A 14,818-nucleotide genomic window follows, 5' to 3' on the forward strand; every position below is an offset into this window, starting at 1 on the left:
AACAGCAGGGATGAAAGCAGTCGGAGCTCGGGGTCTATCCCCGCTGCTTCGGTCTTGTCCTCTCCTCCTCCCTCTCTCTCTCTGCCTCGCTCCCATTCTTGAAAGAGAAGACTTGCTCTGAACTCCGGGCTTTGATATGATAATGGGTGGTGGGGAGGGTGATGGGGAACCGGGGGAGAGTGGGGGAGGGTCGCTGAATTCCTCTGAGCACTGCAGTTGAGGAAGATTGTTTTTATTGTTAAGGAAATGTTCTGCTCAAATGCAAGCTGGCCCTTTGCAAAGGATCGTCCTTTTCTTTTTTGTCTTGTGTTAAACATGACCTTCATATGCGTGAAATGTTTTAAGATTTGTTAATTAATCTCCTTAAGAAGAAATTAAGAGAGATGTGTTTTCTTTCAGTTCTTTTCATCCTTTCCCAACCCCCCCCCCCCCACCTTCCTCCTCCTCTTTTTAGGAGTTCGCTCAAAATGGCTGCTTGCCGGTGAGCCTCTATGCATTCCAGCCTTTCCTTGGCCAATACATACACTTAGGTTCGTAGACAGAAATGGTTTTGATTGAGTTATCTTTCTTCCCAGTGCTGTGGCCAGAAATTAATTTTGAGGGCTGGATATCACAGCAACCACTGGCTACCCATTCATTAGCTGTATTTGCTCTTGCTGTTGCAATAAAAATGAAATGATTAGTTATCAGAATTGCATTTGCAGGGTTGATTTTGCGGGACTACAGGCAAATGAAAAAGGACACATTGGCTCCACAGCTTGCATACAAAAGCATAGGCCTCCGATTCAGATCTCATGACTTTAAAAAAAGGTTTACTGGGATTAGACCAGTACTTTGAAAACCTTTGAAAGCCCCGACAATGTTATTATAAGTCTGGTTTGTATTCTGAACAATGCATCAAGACTTCTTTACCCTCTTAAATATCCACACCCCTCACCCCTGTAATTTAGATTCAGAAAGATGATTTAGCCAGTTTGCCTTTTTCCATGTAGTCAATGAATAGTCATATTTAGTTTAAAATAATAAAAGAAAATAATTATTAACAGTAACACTTAAAGGGTTTAATCTATTCATGTTAATCCATTCTTTTTAGTAGTATGTTCAATGTTAATTGAAACCATGCCAAACACAAAATGCACCTCCCCACTGTTTACTGAGAAGAGACTACCTTAGAGCAATCTTGGTAGACAAACAGTGTAGTTTCTATTTGAACTAGAATTAATGGCAGTGACTTATTGGAACATCAGATTGTACTTGAGATGAGCTAATTATTATATGCACCACACTGGTACCATGGAGGCATTAAAAAGCAATTAATCTGACTAATAAGGTACTTTCACATGACAGATTACTCGAATTTCACACAGAACGTATTAGTAAGGTTTGCCTAAATGAACAGCTTGAATCTGATCTTTTTCTGGCCTCTTGATTGTGTGCTAACTTTACCTAACATGCTCAGTCTTGAGCACTGTAACTTCAGACTTGGAAAGTTGGGATCTTGGGATTTGCTAGTGATTTTAAGAGCTATGTGTGTGTTTCTTTGTCTGGAAATTGGTGGTCTTCATTTCTGTTGGTGTATTCACTTAGATGTCTTGTGTGCGCCCCCATCTCCTTTATGAGGAATCCATAGACATTTATAATCCATGCCCATTCCCTTTCTGCATCAAGATAATATGTTGCACAGTTCTGTTGTGTACATGCATTATTTACTAGCTTACATTCTGATCCCTTTCACCCCATCACCTAGTATGACCTCCGAGGTTGGTCAGTGGTTGCAGGCTGGACACACTTACAGGAATACTGCTGTTAGCTCGATTGCTAATAGCTCCTAATGGAGTGTTGGATATAGGGCTGTCAGATGTTCCCTTTTTTGTAAAAAAAAAAAAAAAAAAAAAAAGATCAAATATATTAAAATGTTATGTACATTATTTTTCAGTGTGTCCTAAATCCATAAGCGGACGCTCATAAATATTAAGTGCACAGTGTTACGAACCAGTTGTTCCCAGCCTGCAGGCACGAGTTGTTTTTCTAAAGGTACATAGGCTTATTTTCACATGTTTTTGAGAATGACTTTTGCATTAAATCCCCCAGGCCAGTGAAACGGCGAATGGCTGCGTGAATGAAAGCGTGTGTGCACCGCTGAGGCAAAGAGACTGTCTGACAAGCAGTGGCTGCAGTATGTAGCACTGCTTAGCTAAACGAGCTACGTAGAAAATGCTTTTCCAAACCGACTACACTGGCAGGTTTTATGTGTATAAAAATGACCTGATTATTAAATTCCTACGCGAGAAAAAGTCTTGCCTCTAAAACAGAGGGTAGAGAGAAGCAGAGAACTGTATTTCTGTCTGTGACTTTGCTCAGAGTGACTGAGTTAGTAAGTAGCTGTCAGATGTTTGGAATTATTCCTATACATTTAAATACCCCGTTGAGGCCAAAATTGATTGTTTTCATTGAATAATGGTCAGCAGTTTTCTTCGGTCATGACAGAAATAGCTTTTAACATACAAATACACATTTTCTATGTGCTGTTTTTGGGGGACACATTCAGCCATTGCTGGATTTTTTTTGCAAATAAATTGCAGGAAGGTATTGACAGTCAGATCTAAAGAGCATACCTTAAAGATCCGGTCTCCTGGTCCTGCAGCATATTTGAAAAATACACGTGGGGGTGTGGATAAGAGAAGTGTGCAGAGGCAGGGCATGGCGTCTGAGAAGAAGCAGGAAGGAGAAGAACGTGGAGAGATACAGAAGCTTCTATCAGCAACAGCCACTCCGTGTTAAATAAAGCGAAGACAACTCCAGTCTGCGGTTGAGATTTTCACTTCATTACCCAATAAATACTAAACTATCACTCAGACCACCACAAGTGCTAAATGTTAAACAGTGCTAAAAAAAACAGTCCACTGGAGCTAATTTTGATGTTAGCTCACAGGCGAATACACCTAAATTGTCACTGTTTTGTTTTTTTTACACAGTAACATTTAAAATGAGCTCACTAATCTGACTACCAGGAGAGGATGCCCACTAGTGCATAATGGTGGGGAAAATTCTTAATATTTTTTACAGATTCAGTTGCAGAGACCGGAGAGCATAGTGTTTATTCTCTTTGTGGAGCACAAGCCAGTGTGGGGCTTTACGCATAAAATCGCTACGGATGGACAAAATGCAAAGTCAGAATGTTTGTAAATAAAAAAAATACTTTTTTTAATTTCTTAATTAATTTAACATGGCTTAAATTTTTATTTTACATTTTATTCAGTCTGTATTGCACATTACAATTGCAGTCAGCGCCTTCTGATTTTCTTGGTGGAGTTGAATGAGCTTTGTAAAGTTCTGACAGTAAGCTGGACGTCCAAGCCTGGCTGAGCTTCCACTCCTGGAGGTTCAGTCAATCACAGGCCTAATTAGGGCTTTTTAATTATTATTCGTTCTTGAGAGAGCTTAATTTGAACCTTGCCATTAAATTTTATGAGTTGTTGGAAACCACAGACTTCTATTATGTTTTATGAGGCCAAGTCTGCTGGCCCATTGAGCAGGGGAGAGACTGCAGGGCAGAGAAAGAGAAAACAGCAATGGTGGAAATGCATACTAAGCCCATAGCAGAAGACTCGAGTCTGAGACTCGAATCAAATATATGTGCACACATTCCTCTCTGGCTCTGCCTAATGCGGCCCATTTAGTGACACAACGAACAGACGTTTTTTGTTCTTTTTCTTCTTCTTTTCCCTCTTCGTAGCTAAAATAAAAAATACTCAGAAGCCAGCCCTTCCCTCGCGCGGCGGCCGTCCAGCTTGGTCTGTGTCTCATCGTCCCTCCGCTGGCGTTTCCTGTGTGGCTCTCTGTCACTCAATCTATTTTTCTCTCCTCCATTCCCCTCTCAAGAGCAGTAAGAACGAAAAAGATACAGCGTGCGAAGGTGGTGGTGGTGGAGGGGGGCCGTATAGAGAGAGCGAGGGAGAGGACGATAGAGAGAGATTGATGAGGCTGTAAGAGCAGCAGTAATTACTCTGTGTCCATTCCCCATGCCGGATTGGCAGACGGCTAATATCGCCCAGACCCCTGGACCTGACAGGCACCCCCCGCCTCCTCCCAACCAACCCCCCCCCCTCCAAGCACAGGCACTCTAAGAGGGGGTGGAGGGGTGTCGAGCATCACCTCACACCCTCTGCTGCAGCCTACTGCTGTGTGGGCTTGGATGTCTTTTCTCCCTCATTACGTTATTCCTCAAGGAATCGAGCGTCTGATGTCCTCTTCGCGAGGACGGACAAATACAAACTGGGACCAGGGTTGTTCGTGCTGCTGAGATGCTCAGTGTGTTTGGCAGTAGGCCTCCACTACAGGAGCTTTAATGAGCACCACTGTATTGCAAGACCTGGAACGGTGTATCATTAAATATTACGTTTCGGGACTTGGATCCTATCAAATTAAAAAATTCAAGTACGTCTTGGTACATCATGTGCATCCCTAATCGTGATCTGTAGAGTGCTGAATGCATTATTTCAGGGCTAAGTAACCCCGTTCACTTGCTGTTCGGGAGCTGTTGTACTTATATCAGGACTATGACTTCCCAATGTGATGTCTTTATTTTCTGCATGAGTGGTCTTTGGGGATGGGCTGGGTCTCACATTTCAATCATACATTTAATTATTTCATTAAATTAATTGATGTCCCACAACGGTAAATTATGGCAAAACACACAAGCCCCACAGAACTGAGTTAATAGCCCCAGTCCAGTCGGTTGTACTTTCAGTGTGCTGACCTTTCTTTCTTTCTCTCTCTCTCTCTCTCTCTCTCTCTCTCTCTCTCTCTCTCTCTCACCGCCTCCCAGTGTAGGGCCAGCGTTTGGAAGAAGCCAGCGTCTATTTAATTAAAGATATGTAAATATGGCCTCAGCTGGATTGCTTTAGCTGGCGTGGTTGTGGCGGGGCGGTAGCGTGTCGGAGCCCAGCTCCTAATCCAGACTAATTAAAGATTAATTACAATTGATAGAAGCCTTCCACCCCTCTGTCAAGCTCTCTGCCTAATTTGCTGGGGTGTCTTTCCTCCCTAACGTTGGACGAGGCCTTTTAGGGTTGTGATTGTGGCTGGAGTCCTCAGGGTCAGCGAGGGCCTCTCTCTCTTTGAAAGCCCTACAAGCCCCCCTCCATGACGGGGACTTTACATGGATGACACTTGGATTGAGGTCTTAGCCGTTTGGTAATCTAGACTAATCTGTGCACCTCATGTGAAGGTGTCAATACAAACCTCCTTCAAATGAGCTGGGTCGTGCAGACACGTCTGCTTGTTGTATTGACAGACGCTGTGGTTCTGTTAAGGGGAGACCAGTTGTGGTCTTTTTGTGATGAGACGTACAGTAGGACACTGTTTCTCAAATGCCACAATATTCACAATATGCCTAGAAAAGCAAATTCATGTATATTTATAGCGATAAGACTTGACAAAAGTATTGGGACACCTGCACATTCATTGTTTCTTCTGGAAATTGTTTATATAGCTTTCGCTGGATTAACTGTCTCTACAGTCCAGGGAAGTCTTTATTCGATTTTAGAGCATTGCAGTGAGGATTTGATAGCATTCAGCGACAAGAAGGGGGACCTTTAGTCCACGCCTGGCATTAGGTATGGTGCCAAAAGGTTCATGTTTATCTGCTACAGAGAGTCCTATTCTATTGGCAGTCCTTCCCTACAGGGACTAAACAAGCTGTGTGTGTGTGTGTGTGTGTGTGTGTGTGTGTAAATTTTCACATCTGTGTCAGCAATGGGTGCAACCTAAAGGCTCTGAATGCATCCATTAGAAGCATGTCCACAGACATTTGTGTGCATATACTCATGTTGCCCAGCGTTGGCCCTGCTCTGTAGAGATGCATCCTCCCCCCTACATACACACAGGTAATTCTTCTGTCCTGTCTCTTGTGGACGAGTTTAGCTGCTGCAACGCACGACGCTGTTCACCTCGGTACACAGTTTGACACACTCAGCACGCACCCTCCCTCTCAGGGTGCACACGCACACAAACATACTGCGCGGGATTCTGGGTAGTTCACTCCGGTGCCCGCCTCTCCCTGGCCCCGTTCGGCTCTGTCACAGTGCTCGTTCGCTCGTTATAAATGGGGGCTGCTCCTCTGATCTATTGCTTAATTGCCACCTAATTTGCATAACAGTGCAAATTAACGACCTCTCAAATGAGCGTTCATTTTTCACAAGGTCTTTAGGAGCTCCTTAAGAGGCGGTGCTAATTAGCACAGGAGGCAGCTGTGCTGATGAGCCAGAGAGCCGGGGAGTGCGAGCGCAGTCACGACCGAGAGCAGGAGAGGGGCGTGTCCACAGGAGTGACGCATCGCCACGGCAACAGCCATATTGTCTTTACTCCTTGCACACCTTTGTATGCGCCTCAGCCTTTGTTGCATGGTTCGTTCTAAAGCACACCAGGGATGAGCGTTTGAGGAAGTTAATTATTTTGGGTACAAAAGGACAAAAGTATTGGGACAACAGCCCATTCATTGTTTCGTTTGAAGTCAAGGGTATTGTTGGAGTAACTGTCTCTCCTGTCCAGGCAAGGCTTTCAACTAGATATTGTAGCATTGCTGGATTTGATTGCATTCAGCGAAAAGAGCATGGATGAGGTCTGGATGTAGGGCTGGCCAAAAATTATGGTATCGTATTGCATGATATTGATAAGTTTTGTTATTGAGGATATCATCAGTGCCTAGTAGACCCTCAACTCCCCAGCTCATCCCAAAAGACTGAATGACACTGGAGGCTTTTATACTCCTCTGGCCCACGCCTGGCATTAGGCATGCTGCCAATAAGTTCATGTTCATCATCTGCTGCATCAGCTCCTGTTCTGTTGGCAGTACTTCTCTACAGGGACTAGACACTATGTGTCAACAGTGGATGCAACCTAAACTTGAGAAAGGGTGTCCACAAACATTTGGACATATAGTGTATGTTGTTCCACTTACATGCTACCAGGCAGCCAAAAGGCAGGGTGTGTTGCCTCACCTGTGTGAGGATTGTGTTTTTTGATGTGGGGAAGGCAGACAGGCCGGGGAAGCCGGCCTGGTGTTGATGGTTCTCTGCGATGCTAGCTGAGGTAACGGAAGGCTGATTAGTGGTGCACTAGGTCGAAGCCATGTGTTTGCTCAAGGTGTGAGCACTCCTGTTCACACCTTAATCAGATCCCACTGTGTTGACACTGACCACTGACCACTCCTTCACCCAGGAAGCAGAAGGGTGTGTGTGTGTGTGTGTGTGTGTGTGTGTGTGTGAGTGAGTGAGAGAGAGAGGCTAAGTGCGTGCCACAATGCACCAGTAAATAGACCCAACAGACGCTGCTTAACCTGAGCTGCTTAGAGCTGGAACTCACCGATGGATTGTGCAGCTTACTCCACCCTGGCACAAACTTGCATGCCCTCTTCCTCTCTCTTGAGTGCCTCCAAATAACACCACTCACCCTGACCTCATCTACTCCCATCTCCCTCTCTCTCTTTCGCTCTGTCTCTCTCTCTCTCTCTCTCTCTCTCTCTCTATCTCTCTCTCCCTCGATCGCACTCTGCCTTCGTTTGAGGTAAAGACCAGGCCCTTGACATTTTTTTCTCTTGATGATTGTTTGTCTCTCTTTTTCACTCACTCTTTTTGCTCTCCCTCCCTTTCCCTCTCCAAGTCTTGCCTCATACATTCTGAGAGGTTGCTTAAGATGTTTGGGCAGTTGTCTGCTGCTGTTAACCCTGTTGTTGACCAGTTCTTGTGCAGCTAGGGTGAGATTATTAATATGCCGTGTGTAGGAAAAGGATTGTAGCATTTTTGCTCTGTATGTCTAGTTTGCTGCAGCTAGTACAAGAGGAATTACAGCTAATATGTTGTTTTTTTAGTAAACATGGCCTAAAGCACTGAAGCAGTTTTCAAGATTCTGTCACATTAAATGTTTTGGTTACTTCTGCATTGAGAAGAAGGTCCACAATTCGTTTTTGAAATATTTTAAAATTAACAATTTAAGAGTAGTCTTATATCAGTCCTAATAACTTTGACAAATGTGAGAGCATGCTTTTAGTATCATTTTATATAAATTCTATGAAAACAAGAAACAATCTGCACAGAATGACTAGAAATGAAAAGTTTGTACAATTTATTGACACTAGACCCACTGAGCATCTCCAAAATAGTAATATATATATATATATATATGTGTGTGTGTGTGTGTATAAAATAAAAAGTCAATGCAAAAAGATTTTATTCATTTTAAATAATTTTGAAGCATTTCTATTGATCCATTCAACTTAAACTTTTGTAAATCATGTTGTAAATCATCAAAAATTGAGGTACTAGATTTTTGCGTGGTGGCAACTGTATGTATTTTGGGACATCCGTTGTAATCGTCACTGACAATCAAATGACTGGTCCAGTCAAGGCCTGATGATAGCAGTCATTACATTTGGTTCAGAACAATAAAATTCAGAAGGTCTGTGGTGGATGTAGACTTGTGGAGCCTATATTGATAAATAACTAGAAATTAGAACATTATTAGAATTAGATTGTTAAATTATGCTAATATTTCATTACAGTTATTATTTAACTCCCATTTGTTTATTACAGTTTCCATGTGTATGGCCATTACAGTCTTTGGTTTAAAGTATTTGTTTTATCCATTTGAGCCTTTTTCTTTATATCTGTCTCTGTGCTCTGAAATCCTGCCCCTATTGCTCTAGCCTCCCTCCTTTAGGTTTATCAGCAGTTGCGGTCAGAACACAGTCGTTTCTTGAATGTTGTCTCTCTCCCCCCCCTCTCTCTGTCTCTCTCTCTCTCTCTGTCTCTCTCTCTGTCTCTCTCTCTCTCTCGCTTTCAGCCAGCTATGATTACCCCATCTTCTCCTCTCTTTCTAGCCACCCCCACCTCCACCAGTGCCTGTCTCTCCCTCCCTGGTTTTGCTTATTCTCTCACCCATCCTTCTCTTTTGTGCTCTGCTCCTCTCCCTCTCCCTCTCTTCGTCACCATGATGCTTTTATATCACCTCCTGTGATTCTCCTTTTGCCCCCCCCCCCCAATTCTCCTTGGTTCTCCTTCTACCCCCCTTTCTTACCTTCTCTCTCCCTCTCGCCACCCCCCCCCTCTCCCCTGCTCCCTCACGCTCTCCCAGTGAAAGGCTGAGAATACCCAAGGGAGCTGATGCAATTAAAATGCTAATCCTGTCTGTCTACAGAGAGAGGGAGGGAGGGAGGGCTGACAGCATGAGGGATTGCGGCTCACATGGAGAACTCGACTGAAATGGAGAACAGAGGGAGAGACCGGGGGGGCTGGGGGGCGCAGAGAGAGAACGAGGGAGCAAAAGAAAAGGGGGGGTGAGTTTGGCGGGAGAGAGGCCAGAGTGAAAAGGGGGATGCAAGTGAGGGAGAGCGAGGGAGCGTGTGCGAGAGAGAGAGAGAAAGCGAGAGCGTTAAGCGGTACAGAAGAAAAAGACAGACGAGGGCTGAGCAGGAGCTGGGAGCAGAGAGCTGTGATGGACTGTGTCTCCAGTAATGCACTGAAAATGGCACCATTAATATACTGCTTGCAGCAGTGAACACAATGCCTTCGTCTGCACTTAACACATCACCTGTAGTGTACCTGAATAGCACCACTCCATCGTCTGGGCCAAAATGAGAGGGATTATGTATGCAGTCAAACCCAGCTGCTTTCTCTGAATATTTCATAGGATGACTTGCCAGCTCTGTATGCCAAGCCCACACATTTTAGCAAGCCTGTGAGGTGTAGGAGAGAGATTTCTTTTCTGTTTGGACCCTTTTTATTTTGGATTTCTAGCTATTAAACGTCCATCATTATTGTGAAATTGGGCGACATGTAAGAGCTGCGATTGGATGGGATTTTATTTTTTTTATTTGTTTGTTTATTGTAACGTTGAAGGTTCATGAATTTAATGGAAGGATATTAGCGCAACACGGACAGATGTAGCACATTAAAACGTGCATTATCTCATTAGCATGGGGGTGTGTTTATATTAATGAAGTGTGCTAATTGAAAGATTTACAGGCTGGCTTTATTAATCCTCTTAAAGAACACAAACATTCACACACCGTGAACTCGCGGGCTGCGCCTCAGAGCCTCGACGCAGAAGGGAAACCCACTGAGAGAGATACATATTCCGCCATTTGTCTTTCGCCATTTGCCATTTAATTAGTGGCTAATTGTGGGTTTCAGAATCATTTTGCGCCATACGGCGTTCTGAATCTGAATGACAGAAGAGTAGCTTAAACAAGAGGTCCACAACCCTTGGCTCTGAATGGTGCGGGGGTATTTGTGTGATTATTAGCAATCACAGCTTAATTGGGATAATTAGGGTAAACACAGGCCAGAAAGCTTCAGGGCTGCAGCTGGAGGCTATAGGCTATATTGTGTGTTATTGGAGAGGGGGGGTGACTTGGAAACGACCCTTGGGGGTGGTGGGGGTTGCACTTCTGACTCGTTTTGACTCTAGTCTTGTGCTGCTAAAATGGTACCTTTCCTCCAACCAACCCAAGCCGTTGGTCCTTTCTGCCTGGGCGACTCAGGAAATGGCGAGTCTGGGAGTGTGTTTGGGGCGGCCGAACCGGTGTTTGTGTACTGAACCATATGGGTTTTTTATGCCGTCTGCTTGCTGCATGTTCGTCCAAATCGCTTTTCCGCTGCACGGCCACCGTCTCCACGGAAATGCACACGGACACTTAATCTGATTTAATATACCCGCCGAAAAAAAGTTTAACTTCTTTTTTTTATTGGACTTAAGGGAGCTTTACTGAAGAAAGAAGAAGGTAAAGAGAAGAAGAGAGAGAAAAAGAGAAAGAGGGATGGGCGAAACAGGGTCATTAGTTCAGTCGGCTGGGTACGCTGCATTCCTGAACCGTGAGAGGGGGAGCAAGGGAGAGAAGGAATGTGGTGGAGGGGGGTTGAATGGACCCAGAAGAGGCAAGAGGGAACAAGAATGAAACGAGCACTAGCCGGAGGAAAAAAGTTCAGAACTTGAAGAAAGGAGGGAGATTTTTAAGTGGGGGGAATCAGGAAAAAATGATGTGGTTTGATGTTGTTACTGTTGGATCAGCTAAACATGTAGAATCAGTTAATACTTGGAAGAGAACATAAAGAAAGCTTTGATTTTTTTTTTTTTTTTTTTTTTGGCTTGGGTGGAAAAGTCAGCAGACCCACATTAGCTAAGCACCCTTTGCTCTGCTCCATCTCTTATCTCTGAAATCAAAACTCAGTAGAAGGAGGAGATCCTTGTGTGTGTAAATCGGTTTTATTATTTATTATTTTATTTCCATCCATTACAAATGCATTCAAACATTAAACATCATATATTTTTAAATGGTGTTAAATAAATGTTAAAAGAGTTCTAAGAGATCTGATAGCAGCAATACCTATGTCCTTCCTCATTTAAATAACTAGTTCACCATTTTCTTTCTTTATTTTTTTGGTCTGTGACTGTGTTAGAAACTGGCTGGACCAGCAGCCTCACAAACTTGCCAGTCATGGGCTTGTTCTGGAATGCTGTCTCTCAGTAGTCTTCCAGTAGACAACTGCTGTTATTGTGCAGCAGAGGACAAAGAGTGCGGCCTTGCTTTTCTCGCTGTCCACTGACGCAAGCCCTCTTGTTCGTTCTCTCTCTCTCTCTCTCTCTCTCTCTCTCTCTAACAGGTATCCCCCTTGGTGGCTTTCCAGCCTTCCATGTACATAAATATGAGGGGGGTTTCTGTATGTTGTATGAGAGATGTGCCAGAGCCAGGGGGGTGACAGAGGTCCCGGGTTAATACACTGCTGGACTGCTGGGGCTGAAAGCTGTACTTATGGCTGCTGGCGCTGCTAGTGACAGCACATGCTCTCCTATTACTGGAGCCATGCCTCATACTCGCCTTACCCTGGCCCACTGCCACAGAGGGGACATGCTGCCCTCTGCTGGTCAAAAAACAGAACAGGTCGTTCAAGCAGCGTCCGGATGTTTACCACACAGGCTTAACCTGTTTTGCTTTGGTTATATTGTTTTAGGACTGCATTGTCAACTACTGTCATGATATTGTCATGCTATGTGATGCTGATATGCTACACATTCATTTTCACGGATTGCAATTAAAGACACTTTAGTTTTACACTATAAATAAATCACAGTAATTCAACAGAAAAATGCCCTAATCATGCCAGCTACTGATTGTGATTCAGTATGGTCTGTTGGTATTTATAATATCCACTATATACAAAGAAAAGCCTATTATTATCACAATAACAAACAAATTTGTGAATATTAGCAGTGACGGTCTTCAAAAGGTTAATACATTATTTGCAAATAGTTTTAATAAATATACAGTGCATTACATTACATTTTTAATGTGAAGTTCCACCGGTTGTTATTAAAGACTATACTGTATGTCCTCTTCCTGTTCCACAGTGTTGAGTATCAGAGGTGTGCAGGAGGAGGATCCCCCCGACCCCCAGATCATGCGTCTGGACAACATGCTTCTGGCCGAGGGCGTGTCCGGCCCGGAGAAAGGTGGCGGGTCAGCAGCGGCCGCAGCGGCAGCAGCAGCAGCAGGCGGGTCACCCAATGACGGCAGCATCGAGCACTCAGACTATAGAGCCAAACTCGCACAGATCCGCCAGATCTACCACTCGGAGCTTGAGAAATATGAACAGGTATGAGACAGCATAGCGCAGCACTTGTTGCATAATATTTATATGTGCTTTAATGGATAGTAATGGGCTAATCGTGCAAAACCTTGCATTAAGTTAAAATTTCAGGAAGAATGGCCAATAGAAATACTCCAAAATGACTTAAAATCTCTTTACTTTGACTTTTCATTGAAAGTTATAAAGGGTTTTTTCCAGTTATGTTTAGGTATTGATATGTTAGTTAGTAATAGTACTAGTAATGTTAATTATGATATTATGTCACATTGCAGTATCACAGTCTATAAATATCACTTGTATAATCATATTGTATCTTGTAGTATCATGATAATATTGTATCATGGGGCCTCTGATTCCCACCTCTAGTACTTAATATATTCTTTGGTTGCAAAATATGCTAATAGCATATTCTCCCGTATTTTCTAGCGAAAGGCCAAAGAATGCAAATGAGCGCTTCAGCATTACCCATAATGACCTGTTGTGCCTGTGTCTTTTGTGAGCCCGCTGCACTTTCAAAAGTTCTTTGAGAACTCTCACAAAATCAAAGGCAAATGTACAGTGTTGTTTTTTTCCTCAGAACAATGCAAATGCGCCACAGGCAAATAGGTCATATGGAAATATCAAGTTCTTACACACGTGTCGACTATTATTTAATTGTCAATTTTGCACTAAAACAATTACATTAATAATGTTCAGGAATATTTTGATCATGGCTAGCAGCCCTACTCTCTGTACTGACTCTGTTCCTCTGTGTGGTATCCCAGGCTTGCAGCGAATTCACCAACCATGTGATGAACCTGCTGCGGGAGCAGTCACGTACACGGCCCATCTCGCCCAAAGAGATCGAGCGCATGGTGGCCATCATCCACCGCAAGTTCAGCTCCATTCAGATGCAGCTCAAACAGAGCACGTGCGAGGCAGTCATGATCCTCCGCTCTCGTTTCCTCGACGCCAGGTGTGAATGAAAGAATGTCTGTAGTCTGTGTGCTCTGGTTGTCTTTGTGTTGGTACAAAAATATTGAAAGAATGTAATTGTTTTTGTTTACTGTAAACATCGAGTTTTTTTGCTCATTATCTTTTTGAGACACCTATTTTGCTTGTTTCATGTTCTAAGGTGAAATATCTGGAAGCAAATGTCCGCTATGTCTGCTTGTTGGAGTCTAAATTGCTTATTAGTAGATAAATGTTGTTTGTTCTGTCCACAGACGCAAAAGACGCAACTTTAATAAGCAAGCGACAGAGGTGCTGAATGAGTATTTTTACTCCCACCTGTCCAATCCCTATCCCAGTGAAGAAGCCAAGGAGGAGCTGGCCAAAAAGTGTGGGATCACTGTCTCTCAGGTAAGAGCTTTGGCTCTATTCAGACTGTTTTCATTCATTCCTGACACAAAAAATACACACAGAAGTGTCTTATTACGATGCAGTCATGTGAAAAAATTAGGAAGGAATATCTTTTCCCTTTTTTTGTCTTAGTAAACGATAATTAATAGAAATGCAGTTTTCTTGTGAGGAAAAAGTTAGCACCCCACCCATATTTATTACTACTTTAGAAATCAGGAGCTGGTTTGGTCTCGATTGTTGAATTGAGTGGAATCACCAGTAGTACATCTAACAATTTGACTTTTGTGGTTTCAGGTCTCTAACTGGTTCGGCAACAAGAGAATTCGGTACAAGAAGAACATTGGTAAGTTCCAAGAGGAAGCGAATCTGTATGCAGTTAAAACAGCGGTGGATGCTGCAAATGTGTCTGCACAGGCTAGCCAGGCAAACTCCCCGGCGACACCGAACTCAGGTAATGTCTGCACCTCCTGCCTATTAACACACAAACACACACATGCACACACACCCACATACACTCCTCAAGAACTCCCTCCAACTACACATGCCAGCACAGTTAGATCAGCGCCTGTACAGGCCTTGAAGGACTTAAATCTCTCTCTCTGTCTCTCTCTCTCTCTCTCTCTCTCTCTCGCTCTCTCTCGCTCTCTCTCTCTCACAACACACACAAACACACACACACAAACACACATGCATACCCTACTTAAGCACAAACACGAACATACCGCTATCGCAGTTGGCTTTCCTTTTCAAGGTTCTTTGTGTCTCCTTGTTTGTCTTTTCACCAGTCCTCTTGTTTTTGCTTTCTGTTCATGGCCACCACTGATATCTTGTGC

General features: G+C 43.5%; 1 protein-coding gene across 4 annotated transcripts in view; it reads left to right on the forward strand.

Moving 5' to 3' along the window:
* Positions 1 to 14,818, forward strand: part of pbx4 (pre-B-cell leukemia transcription factor 4) — a 35,523-nt gene that overhangs the window by 13,358 nt on the left and 7,347 nt on the right. For all 4 annotated transcript variants that reach the window (XM_072675265.1, XM_072675266.1, XM_072675263.1 and 1 more), the window contains 4 exons: positions 12,406 to 12,650; positions 13,409 to 13,599; positions 13,850 to 13,985; positions 14,280 to 14,436. In XM_072675265.1, the coding sequence (XP_072531366.1) occupies positions 12,406 to 12,650; positions 13,409 to 13,599; positions 13,850 to 13,985; positions 14,280 to 14,436 (729 nt within the window). The remainder of the gene's footprint in view (positions 1 to 12,405; positions 12,651 to 13,408; positions 13,600 to 13,849; positions 13,986 to 14,279; positions 14,437 to 14,818) is intronic.

This window comes from Salminus brasiliensis, chromosome 3 (genome assembly GCF_030463535.1).
Source record: "Salminus brasiliensis chromosome 3, fSalBra1.hap2, whole genome shotgun sequence".
In the NCBI taxonomy this organism is placed as follows: Eukaryota; Metazoa; Chordata; class Actinopteri; order Characiformes; family Bryconidae; genus Salminus; species Salminus brasiliensis.